Source organism: Eumetopias jubatus, unplaced genomic scaffold (genome assembly GCF_037043125.1).
Source record: "Eumetopias jubatus isolate StellerSeaLion01/CBP00866 unplaced genomic scaffold, mEumJub1_p1.0 scaffold_11, whole genome shotgun sequence".
Classification (NCBI taxonomy): domain Eukaryota; kingdom Metazoa; phylum Chordata; class Mammalia; order Carnivora; family Otariidae; genus Eumetopias; species Eumetopias jubatus.
Window position 1 is genome coordinate 56,277,998 of NW_028274817.1, and position 19,465 is coordinate 56,297,462.

The window sequence follows — 19,465 nt, forward strand, 5'->3', positions numbered from 1 at the left end:
AGAACGTGCCCTCTTTAATACCCATCACCAGGCTAACCTATCCCCCCACGCCCCTCCCCTCTAGAACCTTCAGTTTGTTTCTCAGAGTCCACACTCTCTTATGGTTCGTCTCTTCCTCCGATTTCCCCTGCTTCATTCTTCCCTTCCTGCTATCCTCTTTTTTTTTTTTTTAACATATAATGTATTATTTGTTTCAGAGGTACAGGTCTGTGATTTAACAGTCTTACACAATTCACAGTGCTCACCATAGCACATACCCTCCCCAATGTCTATCACCCAGCCACCCCATCCCTCCCACCCCCCACCACTCCAGCAACCCTCAGTTTGTTTCCTGAGATTAAGAATTCCTCATATCAGTGAGGTCATATGATACATGCCTTTCTCTGATTGGCTTATTTCACTCAGCATAATACCCTCCAGTTCCATCCATGTCGCCGCAAATGGCAAGATTTCATTGTTTTTGATGGCTGCATAATATTCCATTGTATATATATACCCCACGTCTTCTTTATCCATTCATCTGTTGATGGACATTTTGGCTCTTTATATAGTTTGGCTATTATGGACATTGCACGTACCCCTTTGGATCCCTACATTTGTATCTTTGGGGTAAATACCCAGTAGTGCAAATTGCTGGGTCGTATGGTAGCTCTATTTTCAACTTTTTGAGGAACCTCCATACTGTTTTCCAGAGTGGCTGCACCAGCTTGCATTCCCACCAACAGTGTAGGAGGGTTCCCCTTTCTCCACATCCCCGCCAACATCTGTCATTTCCTGACTTGTTAATTTTAGTCATTCTGACTGGTGTGAGGTGGTATCACATTGAGGTTTTGATTTGGATTTCCCTGATGCCAAGTGATGTTGAGCACTTTTTCATGTGTCTGTTGGCCATTTGGATGTCTTTGGAAAAAAAGTCTGTTCATGTCTTCTGCCCATTTCTTGATTGGATCATTTGTTCTTTGGGTGTTGAGTTTAAGAAGTTCTTTATAGATTTTGGATACTAGCCCTTTATCTGATATGTCATTTGCAAATATCTTCTCCCATTCTGTCGGTTGTGTTTTGGTTTTGTGGACTGTTTCTTTTGCTGTGCAAAAACTTTTTATCCTGATGAAGTCCCAGTAGTTCATTTGTGCCCTTGCTTCCCTTGCCTTTGGCGATGTTTCTAGGAAGAAGTTGCTGCGGCTGAGGTCGAAGAGGTTGCTGTCTGTGTTCTCCTTTAGGATTTTGATGAACTCCTGTCTCACATTTAGGTCTTTCAACCATTTGGAGTCTATTTTTCTGTGTGGTGTAAGGAAATGGTCCAGTTTGTTTCTTCTGCATGTGGCTGTCCAATTTTCCCAACACCATTTGTTGAAGAGACTGTCTTTTTTCCATTGGACATTCTTTCCTGCTTTGTTGAAGGTTAGTTGACCATAGAGTTGAGGGTCCATTTCTGGGCTCTCTATTCTGTTCCATTGATCTGTGTGTCTGTTTTTGTGCCAATACCATACTGTCTTGATGATGACAGCTTTGTAATAGAGCTCAAAGTCCGGAATTGTGATGCCGCCAGCTTTGCTTTTCTTTTTCAGCATTCCTCTAGCTATTCGGGGTCTTTTCTGGTTCCATACAAATTTGGGATTATTCCATTTCTTTGAAAAAAGTTGATAGAAGGCAGTCTTTATAGTGGAAAGAGCTTAGACTTTGGGGCCTGATATGCCCTGGGCTTAAATCCAGGCCATTTCCTAGCTGAGTGAGTTAAATAAACAAGATACTCAAGTTCTTGTTTTTTTTCTTTCCTAATTGTAAAATGGGGATAATTTTAGCACCAATCTCGGGATTCTTGTGCACATTAACTGGTAGTGAATGGAAAATGGCAAGCTCTGTAATATATATTACCCTATTTTTCTCTTTAACCTTAATATGAATTAAGGCAGCATTTCTCAAAATATGTTTGTATAACCCCAGTCCTTTCAAATGCTTTTTTAAAAAAAGTGCTCATTGGTCAACTAAATTTTTTCCTCTTGGTGAGAACAGACATGAACACTAAGGATTTAATAAAAAGGCTCTAATTAATAGGTTTAATACTCAGTCTTCTCATACAGCTCATAATGGTGCTGAGAAGCTCTGTCATAAACCATTTTTTTGGTGTTTTAACTTTTAAAAACCTAGCATTTTCCAAATTTATTTTGTCATTGTACCTTTTTCTTCTTGGAACATCTATTAATAGTCCATGTTATTAATGGGGTACACTTTGGAAAAGCTGAACTTAATCAGGTCGATGTGCCATTTTTTTTTTTATTTGAGTATAGTTGACACAATGTTAAATTAGTTTCAGGTATACAACTTAGTGATTTGGCAAGTTTATACATTACACTACATTTACCACAAGTATTTGTTATCTAAGTGTTTGGCTTCATTGAACCATAGGTACATTATAATATCCTATGGACTAAATAATGCTAGCCAGTTTAGTACTTTGGGATTATGTTCCAATGGCTAGATTAGGGTTTAGGAAAACTGAGTTTTAACTGCAGTTTTTTTTGTTTTTGTTTTTGTTTTATGTTATGTTAGTCACCATACAATACATCATTAGGTTTTGATGTGGTGATCCACATTCCATTGTTTTCATATAACACCCACTGCTCCATGCAGTACATACCCTCCTTAATACCCATCACCGGGCTAACCAATCCCCCCTCCCGCCTCCCCTCTAAAACCCTGTTTGTTTCTCAGAGTCCATAGTCTCTCATGGTTCATTTCTCCCTCCGATTCCCCCCTCTTCATTTTTCCCTTCCTTCTCCTAATGTCCTCCATGCTATTCCTTTTGTTCCACAAATAAGTGAAACTATATGATAATTGACTTTCTGTGCTTGACTTATTTCACTTAGCATAACCTCCTCCAGTTCTATCCATGTTGATATAAAAGTTGGGTATTCATCCTTTCTGATGGCTGAGTAATATTCTGTTGTATATATGGACCACATCTTCTTTATCCATTCATCTGTTGAAGGGCACCTCGGCTCTTTCCACAGTATGGCTATTGTGGACATTGCTGCTATGAACATTGGGGTACATATGGCCCTTCTTTTCACTATATCTGTGTCTTTGGGATAAATGTCGAGTAGTACAATTGCTGGGTCATAGGGTAGCTCTATTTTTAATTTTTTGAGGAACCTCCACACTGTTTTCCAAAGTGGCTGTACCAACTTGCTTTCCCACCAACAGTGTAAGAGGGTTCCCCTTTCACCACAACCTCTCCAACATTTGTTGTTTCTTTCCCTGTCCATTTTTGCCATTCTAACTGGTGTAAGGTGGTATCTCATTGTGGTTTTGATTTGTATTTCCCTGCTGACTAGTGATGTTAAACATTTTTTCATGTGTCTGTTAGCCTTTTGTGTGTCTTCTTCAGAGAAGTATCTGCTCATGTCTTCTGCCCATTTTTTGACTTGATTATTTTTTGGGTGTTGAGTTTGAGAAGTTCTTTATAGATCTTGGATACCAGCCCTTTGTCTTTAGTGTCATTTGCAAACATCATCTCCCGTTCTGTGGGTTGCCTCCTTGTTTTGTTGACTGTTTCCTTTGCTGTGCAGAAGCTTTTTATCTTGATGAAGTCCCAAGAATTCATTTTTGCTTTTGTTTCACTAGCTTTTGGAGATGTATCTTGAAAGAAGTTGCTGTGGCTGATGTCAAAGAGGTTATTGCCTATGGGGGTGGAGTCTTTTGGGGTTTCCACATAAAGTATCATGTCGTCTGCAAAAAGAGAGAGTTTGACTTCTTTGCCAATTTGAATACCTTTCATTTCTTTTTTGATTTGCGAATGTTGAACCACCCTTGCATCCCGGGGATAAATCCCACTTGGTCGTGGTGGATGATCCTTTTAATGTATTGTTGGATCCTATTGGCTAGGATTTTGTTAAGGATTTTGGAATCCATGTTCATCAGGGATATTGGTCTCAAATTCTCCTTTTTGATGGGGTCTTTGCCTTGTTTGGGGATTAAGGTAATGCTGGCCTCATAGAATGAGTTTGGAAGTTTTCCTTCTGTTTCTATTTTTTGAAACAGCTTCAGGAGAAGAGGTATTATTTCTTCTTTGACTGTTTGGTAGAATTCCCCTGGGAGTCCGTCAGGCTCTGGACTCTTTGTTTTTTGGGAGGTTTTTGATCATTGCTTCAATCTCGTTACTGGTTATTGGCCTATTCAGGTTGTCAATTTCTTCCTGTTTCAGTCTTGGCGGCTTATAGGTTTCCAGGAAGGCCTCCATTTCATCCAGATTGCTCAGTTTATTGGCATATAGCTGTTGATAATCATTTCTAATAATTGTTTCTATTTCCTTGGTGTTAGTCGTGATCTCTCCCCTTTCATTCCTAATTTTATTAATTTGGGTCCTTTCTCTTTTCTTTTGGATAAGTCTGACCAGTGGTTTATCGATGTTATTAATTTTTTCAAAGAACCAACTTCTAGTTTCGTTGATCTGGTCTACTGTGTTTCTGGTTTCTAATTCATTGATCTCTGCTCTAATCTTAATTATTTCTCTTCTAATGCATGGCTTAGCCATCATTTGTTGCTTTTTCTTTAGTACTTTAAGGTGTAGAGTTAGTTGGTGAATTCGCGATTTTTCTGTTTTTTGGAGCAAGGCTTGGATGGCTATGTATTTCCTCCTTAGGACTGCCTTTGCAGTATCCCATAGGTTTCGGACCGATGTGTTTTCATTCTCATTGATTTCCATGAATTGTTTAAGTTCTTCTTTGATTTTCTGGTTGACACAAACATTCTTGAGCAGAGTGGTCTTTAGCTTCCAAGTGTTTGAATTTCTGCCAATTTTTTTCTTGTGATTGAGTTCCAGTTTTAAAGCATTGTGGTCTGAGATTATGCAGGGAATAATCTCAGTCTTTCGGTATTGGTTGAGACCTGATTTGTGACCCAGTATGTTGTCTATTCTCGAGAAAGTTCCATGTGCGCTCAAGAAGAATGAGTATTCTGTTGTTTTAGGTTGAAATATTCTCTCTATATATATGAGGCCCATTTGGTCCAGTGTGTCATTCAAAGCTCTTGTTCCCTTGTTGATTTTCTGGTGAGATGATCTGTCCATTGCTGAGAGTGGAGTATTGAGGTCTCCTACAATTAACGTATTGTTATCAATATGACTCTTTATTTTGGTGAACAGTTGGCTTATGTAGATGGCTGCTTCCATGTTGGGGCATAGGTATTTACAATTGTTAGATCTTGTTGGATCGACCCTTTAAGAATGATATAGTGTCCTTCTGTGTCTCTAACTATAGTCTTTAGTTTAAAATCTAATTTGTTTGATATAAGAATTGCTACCCCCACTTTCTTTTGAGGTCCGCTGGCATGGAAGATGGATCTCCATCCCTTCACTTTCAGTCTGGATGTATCTTTAGGTTCAAAATGAGTCTCTTGTAGACAGCATGTGGATGGGTCCTGTCTTTTTATCCAATCTGCAACCCTGTTCCGTTTTATGGGACCATCTGGGCCATTCATGTTGAGAGTGATTATTGAAAGATACGAATTAATTGTCATCATGTTGCCTGTGAAGACGTTGTTTTTATAGATTGTCTCTGTAAATTTCTGTTGTATATCACTCTTGGGGTCTTTCTCCTTTTATAGGACCCCCCTTTAATATTTCTTGCAGGGCCAGCTACTGGTCACATATTTTTTCAGTTTCTGCCAGTCTTGGAAGCTCTGCATCTCTCCATCCGTTGTAAATGACAGCCTTGCCGGATAAAGTATCCTTGGCTGCATGTTCTTCTCGTTTAGGACAGAATGACTAGGAGGAGGAACCCCCAAAATAGAAAAGACTCAGAGATTACGATTTATGAAGCAGATTTACAAATGCATGCAGATATAACCAAGATGTTGCAGACGGAATTCAGGCTAGCAATTGTGAAGACAATGGCTAGAATAGAGAAATCAATTAATGGCAACATAGAGTCTCTAAGGGAAGAAATGAAAGCTGAATTGGCAGAACTTAAAAATGCTATCAATGAGATCCAATCTAATCTAGATAATCTAACAGCTAGGGTAAGTGACGCAGAAGAACGAATTAGTGACCTGGAAGACTTGCCAGGCCTTTCTGGCTTGTCAGGTCTCTGTGGATGGGTCTGACGTTATTCTGATGTTCTTCCCTCTGTATGTAGGGAATCTCTTACCCCTAACTGCCCTTAAGATGGTTTCCTTGGTTCTAAGATTTGCGAGTTTTACTATTATATGCCGGGATGTTGGCCTGTTTTCCTTGATCTTGGGAGGGGTCCTCTCTGCCTCTAGGATGCGAATGTTTGTTTCATTCCCCACATTAGGGAAGTTCTCAGCTACGATTTGCTCAAATATATCTTCTAGGCCCCTTTCTCTCTCCACTCCCTCCGGGATTCCAGTAATTTTGACAGTGGAATCATTCATGGTGTCACTTATTTCTCTGATTGTATTTTCATGGTTTCTGAGTTGTTTTTCCCTGGCTTCCTCTTTTCCCTTTTTATCTGTTAAATTGTCTTCCAGGTCACTAATTCGTTCTTCTGCATCACTTACCCTAGCTGTTAGATTATCTAGATTAGATTGGATCTCATTGATAGCATTTTTAAGTTCTGCCAATTCAGCTTTCATTTCTTCCCTTAGAGACTCTATGTTACCATTAATTGATTTTTCCATTCTAGCCATTGTCTTCACAATTGCTAGCCTGAATTCCGTCTGCAACATCTTGGTTATATCTGCATGCATTTGTAAATCTGCTTCATAAATCGTAATCTCTGAGTCTTTTCTATTTTGGGGGTTCCTCCTCCTAGTCATTCTGTTGATGGGTGGTTGAGGGTATGTATAGAGTCCCAATCATTGACCAGAACCCAAGCAAGATATAGGTGTTTTCTAGGGACCTTAGGGTTGTTGGCCTCTTGTTCTCCCAGCCTGTTTTCTGGGGGAGGGGCCTGCCGCATTGTTACTCAGGCAACCCTGTTTGGGTAGAGTTGCCCTGCCCCCCTGTGGTGGGGGATGGGCTCAGTGGGAGCCAATTTTTGGCCCTTTTGTTCTCTGGCTTATTTCCCTGGTGGCTTTCCGCTGTTGTTCATCCTCTGATATCTGCCCGCAGATTCACAGCTCCCAGCTTCATACCTCGAAACCAACCGCTTGCAATATTCTGTTTGTTGAGATCCAGATCTATTTTCTTACACCTCAGGCTGATTTTGTGGGTGCTCAGAGTGGTCTGGTAGATATGCAGCTCAATTCCGGGGACCAGTTGGAATAGGATCCCCTACTCCTCCGCCATTTTTCTCCCCCCCTTTAACTGCAGTTCTAACAATTGTAGTTGTGTGGCTCTGAGCTAGTGACTTAATTTCTACATAGACAGTTCCAGTGTCTTCATCTGTAATATAATACCTTACCTCCTTCACAGGATTGCTGGAAAAATCCGTGAGAAAATAGTTGTAAAAACAGTTTTAAAAACAAAAACTTAAAAATGCTGTCAGTGGAAGGGGTGGAATTACTATTATATAAGGAAATGGAATTGTGGAAGCAGCAAATATAGAATAGGGGAGGCCTAGAGGTTGATCTGTGTTGCTTCCCTTTTTAACTCCCATGTTCTTTAATAATTAAAACAATTCCCAGATCTGTGTGCCTGAATGTCCGTAGCTCTGTCTTTTGTCAGTGTTCTTGTACTTGCTTACAGAAGCCATTTCCCAGTAACAATGTAGTTTAGCATCATGTAGCTATGGGTGTTGCTGAATATTCAACCCTGAATTATAATTATGATATACAATGGAAAAGAAGATTGTTAGGATTTAATAAATAGGCTCTGATTAATAGGTTTAATAGCTTTCTCATAAAGCTCAACTTTCTTTATGTCTACCCATAATGTATTTCTTTCTGTTAGTAGCAATGAAGCAAAATGATGTTGCTTTAATATTAAATACTATGTAAAGGATGAGAAATCTCTTGTTAATTGTTTTAAAACTTTTTTTTTCTGTTGTTTTATTGGATGGTGTTAGTGGAGATAATTGTGTAACCATTTCCTTTCTGTGTCTGGAAAAACTTGGGTAGTATGCTAAGTAAGCTTTGTAAAACTTTAGAAAGATGAAAATCATGTTTTCTACAGTTTTAAGGTCAACATTTTACACAATTGTGAGCTATACCTCAGTATTGTGATTTTTGGGCTTTTTTATCTTTGAAAATAAAAATGTCCATTTGTGATTTTTACTATTTTAGGTGAAAATTGTAGGTCACTTAGTTGTCATGAAATTTTAGAGGGCTTTAGACATTATCAGTTTTTTTTAGATTTATTTATTTGAGAGAGAGCACACGTGTATGAATGGTGGGGAGGGGCAGAAGTGGAGGGAGACAAACCGACTTCCCTGCCAAACATGGAGCCAGATTTGCAGCTCCATCCCAGGACCCTGAGATCATGACCTGAGCCAAAATCAAGAGCTGGCTGCTTAACCGACTGAGCCACCCAGGCACCCTAGACATTAGTTTTATATTTGCTGTTTAGATACTATGAGTAGTCTTTTTCTAGTTCCACAAAGAGACTTTAGTTTTAAGGAAGTCTTTTCACCATATAAAATAGCATTCCCTGCCATTAGAGATAAACATCATCCTTCATCATAAACTACTTTTTCCTTTATTTGATGTACAGAGGCAGTTGTGACACAAAATTGGCAGAAAATGTTCCATTCCCCTTTTTTCTCATTTTTTTTTCCTGTCAGGAAGTTCTCACTTTGTCCTTCAAATAAATTTTATCTATGGGGTTTTAAAAACAGAACCAGTAGCCTAGCTTTGTTATTCCCTGCAGAAACACTTTTAAAGAGAGTAGAAATAGTATTTTATACAGTGTTTTTTTTTTAAATTTTTTATTCATTATTATAGGTTTCTCCTATTTTTCTTTTCTTTTTTAAATTAATTTCTTTTTTTTTTTGATGTAGTGTTCCATGATTCATTGCGTATAACACCCAGTGCTCCATTCAATACCTGCCCTCTTTAATACCCATCACCAGGCTAACCCATCCCTCTACCGCCTTCCCCTCTAGAACCCTCAGTTTGTTTCTCAGAGAAATAGTATTTTATAAACTGAATTTGAATGTCAGAGTTCTGAAGCTGTATTTTTAAAGATAAAATTTAAGAAAATATTTGGTGGACTTTATTTTTACTGTTTCATTGCAGTAATATTCCTAGAGAGCATATTAGAATGTTACATTGATTTTTTTTCATTTTCTTTTTGCCATATTGATTTTGAAACCTAAAGTCTTTTGCTTTCTCTTTAAGGGATATTACAAACCATACTTAGAATATACAAATACCAAAATGAACTTAGTAAAAATCTGTGTTGGTCTTATAGTGAGTTTATTAATAATTATGTTACCATCTTTTGTCAGAAAGACCACAGTAATGAAAACCATATTTCACCTTTTTTATACATTGGATGAGATCACCAGATGCTAATGTCAAGAGCACATCAACAGGAAAAGTTGAAAATGTGAGCTGCATGGAAAAATACTAGAACCAGTTAGCTCTCAAAAAACATGACCAAGTATAGGGGAAAAAAAGATTTTGACTATGAACTGGCTTTAGGTCATTTAATAATGGAAAGAAGCAGCAAGATGGCTTTCTTTTAGATTATTTTAAGGTTTTTAATAATAGCAGAAAATACTGTGGAAATTGGCCCATCTTGGTCCGTGTTTGAAAACTCAGGGTATTTTTGTTTTTCTAACAATTTATTATAATTTTCAGACAGAAAAGTTGAAAAAATTGTACTGTGAGCATGTATCACTACCTAGATTCTACTCTTAACATTTTGCTGTATTTGCTTTATTACATAACTGCCCATGTATTCATTTTTCTTTCCATTTATTATTCCATCTTTTGTATATTTCAAAGTTGTACACAGTCAAGTACCTTCAGTCTGGAATGCTTCAGCATGCATAATATAACTAGAGTTCAATATTTATGGTTCTTTTTTGCAGTGAAGTGCAAAGATCTTCTGTACCATTTAATAAGTTTTGGGAAATGCATACACTTGTGTAACTCAGAACTTTCTTGAGATAAAATATTGTCTTTGCTCTAGAAAGATTTCTCATGCCCCATCCAAGTCAAGTCCTGCCCTTAATCCCACCCTCAAAGGCAGTCACTCTTGGGATTTTTTTATGATAATTAATTTAATTTGTTCTAGAATGTCATATAGATGGAATCATTCCGAATATACTCTCTTTGGGTAAAAGCTTCTTTCACTTAGCTTTGAGATTCATCTGTGTTGTTACCAGTATTCATTTTCATTGGTGAATAGTATCAATCCTATAGATATACCTCAGCTTATTTATCCATTCGCCTGTTGATGGATATTTGAATTCTGATCAGTTTGGAGCTATTAATTAATAAAGCCAATATGAAAAAGCTTGTACAAGTATTTTGTGAACACATACTTTCCTGGTTTGTAAATATCTAGGAATGGAATTACTGCATCATAGGGTAGATATATGTTTAGTTTTTTTCTGAAACAGTTTTCCAAAGGGTTTGTACCATTTTATACTCCCACCAAAATGTATGAGCATTCTGGCCATCCACACCAACACCTGGTATTGTCAGCCTTTTTAATTTTAACTGTTTTGCTGGTGGATGTGTAGTGGTATTTCATTATGTTCATTTTTTTTTTTTAGAGATTTTATTTATTTGAGAGAGAGCTCCAGAGAAAAAGAGAGCAAGAACATAAGTGGGGGAGGGGCAGAGGGAGAAGCAGGCTCCCTGCTGAGCAGGGACCCCAGTGCGGGGCTCCCCAATGTGGGGCTTAATCCCAGGACTCCGGGATCATGACCCGAGCCGAAGGCAGATGCTTAACCGACTGAGCCACCTAGGCATCCCTCATTATGTTCATTTTTAATGCTTATTTTAATGTGTACTTATCTCCCATCCAAGTACTAACCTGGCCTGACCCTGCTTAGCTTCCGAGATCACACGAGACTGGGCATGTTCAGGGTGGTATGGCCATAGACTGTTTTCTTATCTAATGACTAATGATGTTGAGTACCTTTTTATGTGCTCATTAACCACATCTGTCTTCCTTTGTGAAATGTCTGTTCAAGCCCTTTGCCCATTTTAAAATTTGAATATTTGTCATATTATTAAGTTGAAAAAGATCTTTATATGTCCTGGATACCAGTCTTTTGTCAGATATGTTTTATGAATATTTTCTTCTAGTTTGTGGCTAGCCCATTCATTTTTTAAATGATGTATTTAGTGTAGAACTATTTCATTTTGATGAATCCCACTTTATCAGTAGTTTATTGCTTTCTGTGTGTTATCTAAGAAACCTTTGTCTACTTGGTGTCAGATTTCTAATATATATTTATTACTTATAAATTAGTGTATCCAATAAATAAATTACTTCAATCGTAAAACTTTTACCCAATAGAGCTTCTTATTTATGACCTTACTGTGGCTTAAAAGAAATGTAAATATCTTAACAAAAAATATAAAGACAGTTGTTTTTTTTAACACCCAGGATGTTTTCTACTTTTGTTGAGTATTATATTTAGAGAATGGGGAGGGATGGCGGAAATGTATTAATCTCAGGCAAGGGAGAAGAGGGTATAAATTTCTGTGGGAAAGACCACTAGTTCTAACACCCTTCTCTCTTCACTCCTCCCTCTTCTCTGTACTGGCTGTTGCCCACCTTCTCCTTCAACTCTTCTCTCTGACCCAAGGGATCATAGCTTCCAGGTCTCCTGATCCCAACATATTAGCAGGGGTGGCCATCTAGAATTGTTAATAGAGCTGAAATTTTATCTAAATTTTAAGACACATTAGAGATTCTGAATGGTTTATGAATTTGCACTGTCTCTGAGAGAACTATCAGATTATTATTTTTTAAAAAGCTTTTTTAAAAATATTTTGTTTGTCAGAGAGAGAGATAGAGAGCACAAGCAGGAAGAAGTTGAAGGCAGAGGGAGAAGCAGTCTCCCTGCTGAGCAAGGAGCCGATGTGGGACTGGATCCCAGGACCCTGGGATCATGACCTGAGCCAAAGACAGACGCTTAACCGACTGAGCCACCCAGGTGTCCCAAGAACTATCAGATTATAAGTAAAGCAGTGATCTGTATTAATAGACCTACTTTCACAGATACTCAACCATTTTCTCTATTAGAACAAAAACAGTGATTATTGGTAAAATACTTGAGCCTAAAGTCTGACTGTTCTGCAGGCCTATGTCAACATTTGATTGAGGAGAAATATATCAGAATATTGAGAGGATCTCCAGGAGCATTATGGATGAGTAATTTTGGATATTAAAGGTTTTAGTTTTCATCTCATTTTAAAAAGAGCTTTTATAGATTTTTATTTCATTAGAGAAAAATACAGAGAAGCAAAAATGAAAACAAAAAACAAAACCAAGAATCTATCCCACCCCAGAACCAGAATGGATGTTGTAGGTGTGACTGAGTGTACTTTGGGGCTCATCATACAAAGAATCAATAAACATGAAGAGTTTTGTAAGAAATGGGAAACCCCAGTACAGATATATAGTACAGAATTAGAGAATTCTGGTTTGCCACACATCTCCTACTTAAGGAAGTTAATCAGAAGTCCAATGTCTACAAGGTTTACCTGATCCTAATTAGGAGACCTCTGGGTTCTCTAAAACAGAATGATGATCTTCACAGGACTATGGAATGAAGAATAATAGTTCACTCAGTTATCAGCAGGAATATTGTCCTTGCTTTACTTATCAAAATTAATTGAATAGAGTAGCCATTTGTGTGTGTGGGTGTGTATGTTGGCATGGGTTATGGGTTTAGGGGTTTGGTGGTGGTGACAGTGTCTATATAATTGTCTATCTATATATGTATATATATAGTCTATACATGTAATTGTCTATAAATAATTAAATATGTTTATAGAAAACTTAGCAGTTTTTTCATTGGCTTTACTTGAGATCTACCAAGGTTTTCTCTCCAGCCATTTTTTTTTAAACCAGGAGTCAAATTTTGTTCATATTCCCTGCTCAATGCCCATATCAAGCTGTTCACAATCACATGATCAGTGGCATTTGATCAGTGGAGAAAGCTCTGAGGAGACCAGAGAGATTTTTTTTAACTCCTTGTACAATGGAAAGTTACCTTTGGGATCTGAGAGGCCAACGTTTATTTCAGCCTAGTATTTCCAACATCCCAGTTATGTTTTGAACTCTGAGGTAGCAATATTGAGATGATTTGAAGGGTCCAGGGTGGTTTGCTGATGGAGATCAGTGACTTAATTTTTATACCCTTTTCTTTACTCTTATTTTTTATTGTTACAGAAGAAGCTACTATGGAGGAAACTGGGCCAGTTTTAGCTTTTCAGGAATACTGTCCTGGCTAAAGGAATACCAGGTAAACTTCTTAGTTGATTTTTAATCTACTAGGTTGTATTTTGTATCACATAGTAACCCTACATTAAAGGAAACGCTAAGCTTCTGTAATATAGAATTGACTCCATTTTTATTTATTTAACAAAAATTATGCAGTCATTTTTTAAGTTAATGTTCTTCCGATGCTTTCAAAATATAGATACCGCTTTTTAAATATACATAGACATGTTGGTTGAAGAGTACATCATATATACTTGATACCATTTTCTCATTACATTCCCAAATATAAGGCAAGATTTTTTTCTCCAAAATAGTGTTTCAGAAAAAAAATTTCGGTCCTTATAAAATCTCACATATTACTAGTTGCTCTTTCAGTAGTACATTTTGAGGAAAAAAAAACCCCAGCTATTCGGCGGGGAAATACATTAATTTGAAATGGTCTGAGTCATTGGTGGTTTTGCATATTTATAGAAGTCATCTGACAGAATTAGTAAAAACAAAAAACAAGGAAAAATTTAATGTAAATTTAGTAAGTTTTTTTCTAAGTTAGGATCTCACTACTACAACTATTGGATATCATTGTAAAGAAGTTTTTTAGAGGACATGTATGTCATAGTAATATGGAGAGTTATGTCATGGAGTTTACTCATTTTTATGACAGATGAAAAAAAACTGTCCTAATTTTATGTGAATGGTATATGTGGCTTGAAATGAACTTCCTACTGAGAGCATCATACATGGAATCAAAAACTGCTATATCTCAAAAGCATTTAGACAGTTGGAAAAGGAGTATGATATATTCTAGAAAATTGTATTCAGTTAGCTAAAAATAATATAACTAAGACTTATTAAGCACTTACCGTATGCCAAACACCACAATAAGCATTGTAGTTGTACTGATTAATTTATGCACTTAAAAAAGTGCTTCTAGTGATGACAAAGACATTGATGTTGAAGATACAGTGAAGATTCAGTTTGAATAATACTGTTGCATGAAATAAGTGTGGAGAAACAAGTAATATTTGGAAAATAATATTGCATGTAATACAAACTGTATAAATCAAGAAAGTAAATGTTACTAGTAGACATTTAGCTATTTTATGTGTGTGCCTTAAATATTCGTATATTTGTGTTGATCATTATTCTTAGGAAGTATGTGTAAGGGTTATCTTATTTAGTATATTTAGCATATTTAGTACTTCCATGAGAAAATTTAGTCTAGATGCTCACAAAAGAACAAAAATACCTCAGTTGTCTGAATGGAAAATTCTGGTGAGTGAGGATAATTTTTTAAAATAAATTTTGATACTAGGTTAGATTTATTAAAATAAAAATATTTTTGTAGATGTTTCTTTTATTTTAGTGCTGCTTCTACTCCAGCACCTTCTTTCTACCATATCCTTTTCCCCTTCACTCTTTGTGTGCTGATCCACAGTCTTTTCTTCAGGTTGGTAACCCCATGTCTACACATTCAGAGTTCCTGTATTTCACCTCCTTTTCATGTTGGGATGTTTAACACTATCTAATAATTACACTTAATAATAACAATGTCTGCCCTACTTTTCTTCAGTTTAAAATGTTAAATTCAGGAGAAAAAGGCCTTTTTATTTATTTGTTTGTTTATTTTTAAAGATTCTACCCATTTTTGACAGAGAGGTACAAGCAGGGGAAGCAGCAGGCAGAGGGAGCGGGAGAAGCAGGCTTCCCGCTGAGCAGGGAGCCTGATGTGGGACTCGTTCCCAGAACCCTGGGATCATGACCTGAGCCGAAGGCAGACGCTTAACCATCTGAGCCACCCAGGTGCCCCAAAAAGGCCTTTTTAAAGATTTATTTAAAAGAGAGAGAGTGCATGAGCTGAGGGAGGGGCAGAGGGAGAGAGAGGGGGGAAGCAGACTCCCTGCTGGGCACAGAGCCTGACCTGGAGCTTCATCCCAGGACCCTGAAAAAATGACCTGAGCCAAAACCAAGAGTTCGATGCTTAACTGACTGGGCCACCCAGGGGCCCTGAGAAAAAAAGCCTTTTAAAATAATTATCGTCCTACTTTATGAAATCTGTAAGTTTAGAAATTTCATGAGGTGAATTTACTTAAAACGAAGAATATTGTAGTTATATTTCACTACTAGTTCTTTGAGAATATATATTCAAAAATTTTTTTCTCTGAGAAATATGTACCAAATAGTTTAAAATTTTAAGCAAATTAAAAATTGATCCTTGACATTTGGAAAAAGCATATCTTGACATTTCCAAAAATCCCCTGTATTCAGATATTGCTATGCATATAACTTATCTCCATAAAATGTAATTAGGAATTATTAAAAATTTTGAAGGGCCACTTTCAACCCTTATAAGTTTACATACGTTATCATACATTATTGTTTTTATTGTCTTTCTGAATATATTCAGAGGTTGATTATTATACAGTCCTTAGTTATAGTGGGCTGAATACTTTTCAAAAATACTTTTACATAAAATCAGAATTTGACATGGCTAGTGACTAACCTTCAAGGACCTAAAAGTAAGTAGAATGAAGTAATTGGAGGCCTGCTTTTGGACAACAAAATGCAAAAACTTTATTAATAACAAGTAATATGTATACCAGACACACTTGATTTTCAGCAGATAGAAGGTTAGTTATCCTAGTTCTTAAGTAATGTCAAAACAGGCACATCCAATGACTGCATCAGAATGTCAGATATCCTGATAGAAAACTGTCAACCAGAGCTAACATTTGATAGGATAGGTTTTTACACAATTTTCTTCTCTTTGAAGATGGTGCACTATGCTAGAGTCACTTCAGAATTTTGATGGAATCAGAGGCAAAGTATTAATTGAGAAAGGTATACATTTTCACAAAAAAGTAGAGGTTCAGATTGTGCAATTAACATTTCTCATGTGTATTTTGTTTAGGAAAATAGTGACGTTGTGAATGAAAGCCCAGCATGGCAAGAGCAGATTCTTGAAAATGAAGAAGCCATTGTTCTTAGCAGGAAGGACAAAACCATTCAACATGTGGAAGTGTTTTGTTATGCCAGGTATGAAAAGTATTTATTTAGGATAAACTGAGTTAATGACTTCTTATTCACATCTATTCAGAAGAAGCCAACATGTAACATTGGTTGCTAAACGTCAATTGATAAGATGGTTTGCCTTTTTTAAAATATAACTTTCAGTTTTTTCTGCTTAGATGATAATGATGATAATAACATGCCACATTAATGACTTGATTCTTACAACCATCCTGTGCTAGGATAGAGGAGGTAGTACTAGTTGCAGTTTTTATAGAATCCTCAGTATAGAGATTAATTTGTTGAAGGGAAAAATGGCTTGAAAAATGTCCAAACCACAGGTAGCCTAGATAGTTGTGGAGCCCAAGATCAAAACCCAGCATTATTTAATTCTGCTCCAGTGTTCTTCTAACTCTTCTTAGATAATATTCAGTCTAGCAAAATGGAAAATTATAATTTTGAAATAAAAACAATTGGCCATAATATTTGGGGACATATTTTCGAAATCAGGAGAGAATATTGGGAAGTAGTATTTTAAGTGTCTCTTTCTAAGTGAGAAAATTCATTTAAGTTTTTGTTTTCCAGTTAACATACACTATTATATTAGTTTCAGGTATACATTATAGTGATTCAACAATTCCATACATAGGTCACCAGGTGCTCATCACAGGTGCACTCCTTAATCCCTATGACCTATTTTACCCATTCCCCCATCCACCTCTCCTGTGGTAACAGTTTGTTTCTTGGTTTGCTTCTCTATTTTTTCCCTTTGCTCATTTGTTTCTTAAATTCCACATGAATGAAATCATATGCTATTTGTCTTTTTCTCACTGACTTAATTTGGTAAGCATTTTACTCTTTAGCTCCATCCATGTCATTGAAAATGGCAAGATTTCATTCTTTTTTATGGCTGAATAATATTCTTTGTGTATATATACCACATCTTCTTTAGCCATTCATCAATTGGTGGACACATGGGCTGCTTCCATATATTGACTGTTGTAAATAATGCTACTATAAGCATAGGGGTGCATGGTCTTTTTTTTTTTTTTAAAGATTTATTTATTTGAGAGAGCGAGAATGAGAGAGAGTACATGAGAGGGGGGAGAGTTAGAGGGAGAAGCAGGCTCCTCACTAAGCAGGGAGCCTGATGCGGGACTTGATCCTGGGACTCCAGGATCATGACCTGAGCTGAAGGCAGTCGCTTAACCAACTGAGCCACCCAGGCGCCCCAGGGGTACATGGTCTTTTAATAACTGTTTTTGTATTCTTTGGGTAAACTACCTGTAGTGGGATTGCTGGATCCTAGGGGAGTTCTATTTTTAACTTTTAGAGGAACTGTCTTACTGTTTTCCACAGTGGCTGCACCAGTTTGCATTCTCATCAACACTGCAACAGGGTTCCTTTTTCTCCACATCCTCACTAACACCTGTTGTTTCTTGTGTTGTTGATTTTAGCCATTCTGACAAATGTGAGGTGATAATCTTATTGTAGTTTTGATTTGCATTTCCCTGATAAGTGATAATGAGCATCTTCTCATGTGTCTGTTGGCCGTGTGGATATCTTCTTTGGAGAAATGTCTATTCATGTCTTCTACACATTTTTAATTGGATTATTTTTTGGGGGGGTGTTGAGTTTTATAACTTCTTTATATGCTTGGGTTACTAACCCTTTATCATATATATCATTTGCAAATATCTTCTCCTATTCTGTGGGTTGCCTTTTTAAGTTTTGTTGATTGCTTCCTTCACTGTGCAGAAGCTTTTTATTTTGATATAGCCTCAATAGTTTATTTTTCCTTTTGTTGCCTTGCCAGGGGACCTATCTAGAAAAAAGTTGCTGTGGCAGATGTCAGAGAAGTTAATGCCTGTGGTCTCTTCTAGGATTTTTACAGTTTAGGTCTCACATTTAGGTCTTTAGTCCATTTTGAGTTTATTTTTGTGTATGGTATAATAAAGTGGTCCAGTTTCATTCTTTTGCATATTGCTGTCCAGTTTTCCCAACACCATTTGTTGAAGAGACTTTTCTCTATTGGCTGTTCTTTCCTGCTTTGTCGAGGATTAATTAGCCCTATAGTTGTGGGTCCATTTCTCAGTTTTCTGTTCTGTCCTATTGAATTATGTGTCTATTTTTGTGCCAGTATTATACTGTCTTGATCACTACAACTTTGTAATATAACTTGAGGTCTGGAATTGTGATGCCTCCAGTGTTGCTTTTCTTTTTCAAGATTGTTTTTTGCTATTTGGGGTCTTTTGTGGTTCCATACAAATTTTAGGATTGTTCGTTCTTGTTCTGTGAAAAATGCTGTTATTATTTTGATAAGGATTGCATGAACTGTGTAGATTGCTTTGGGTAATATAGACATTTTAACAACATTTGTTCTTCCAGTCCATGAGCATGGAATGTTTTTCCATTTCTTTGTGTCATCTTCATTTTCTTTCATCAGTGTTGTATAGTTTTCAGAGTTCAGATCTCTTGCCTCTTTGGTTAGGTTTATTCCTAGTTATCTTATTGTTTTTGGAGCATTTGTAAATGGGATTGATTCCTTGATAGCTCTTTCTGCCGTGTCATTGTTGTACAGAAATGCAACAGATTTCTGTACGTTGATTTTTGTATACTGCGACTTTACTGAATTTGCATATCAGTTCTAGCAATTTTTTAGTGCAGTCTTTCATGTTTTCTGTATAGAGAATCATGGCGTCTGCAAATAGTGAAAGTTTGACTTCCTCTTTGTGCTGATTTGGATGCCTTTATTTTTTTGTGTTGTCTGATTGCTGATGCTAGGACTTCTAGTACTATGTTGAACAGTGGTGAGAGTGGACATCCCTGTCTTGTTCCTGACTATAGAGGAAAAGCTTTCACTTTTTCTCCATTGAGGATGATATTAGGTGTGGGTTTTTCATATATGGCCTTTATTTTGTTGAGGTATGTTCCCTCTATCTCTACTTTGTTGAGAGTTTTTATCATGAATGGATGTTGTACTTTGTCAAGTGCTTTTTCTGCATCTATTGAAATAATCATATGGTTTTTATTCTTATATTGATATGATGTATCATATTGATTGATTTGCAGATATTGAACCATATTGTTTTTATTTTCTTTTATTGATGTGAGTAAGAGAGTATCACCGTGTAATAGATCCTTAAC

General features: G+C 36.7%; 1 protein-coding gene across 3 annotated transcripts in view; it reads left to right on the forward strand.

Annotated features, from left to right (window-relative positions):
• The window catches only part of CHM (CHM Rab escort protein), a 207,726-nt gene that overhangs the window by 44,509 nt on the left and 143,752 nt on the right, over window positions 1-19,465 (forward strand). For all 3 annotated transcript variants that reach the window (XM_028101500.2, XM_028101501.2, XM_088028708.1), the window contains exons 3-4: window positions 13,262-13,334; window positions 16,221-16,345. In XM_028101500.2, coding sequence (XP_027957301.1) covers window positions 13,262-13,334; window positions 16,221-16,345 — 198 coding nt within the window. The remainder of the gene's footprint in view (window positions 1-13,261; window positions 13,335-16,220; window positions 16,346-19,465) is intronic.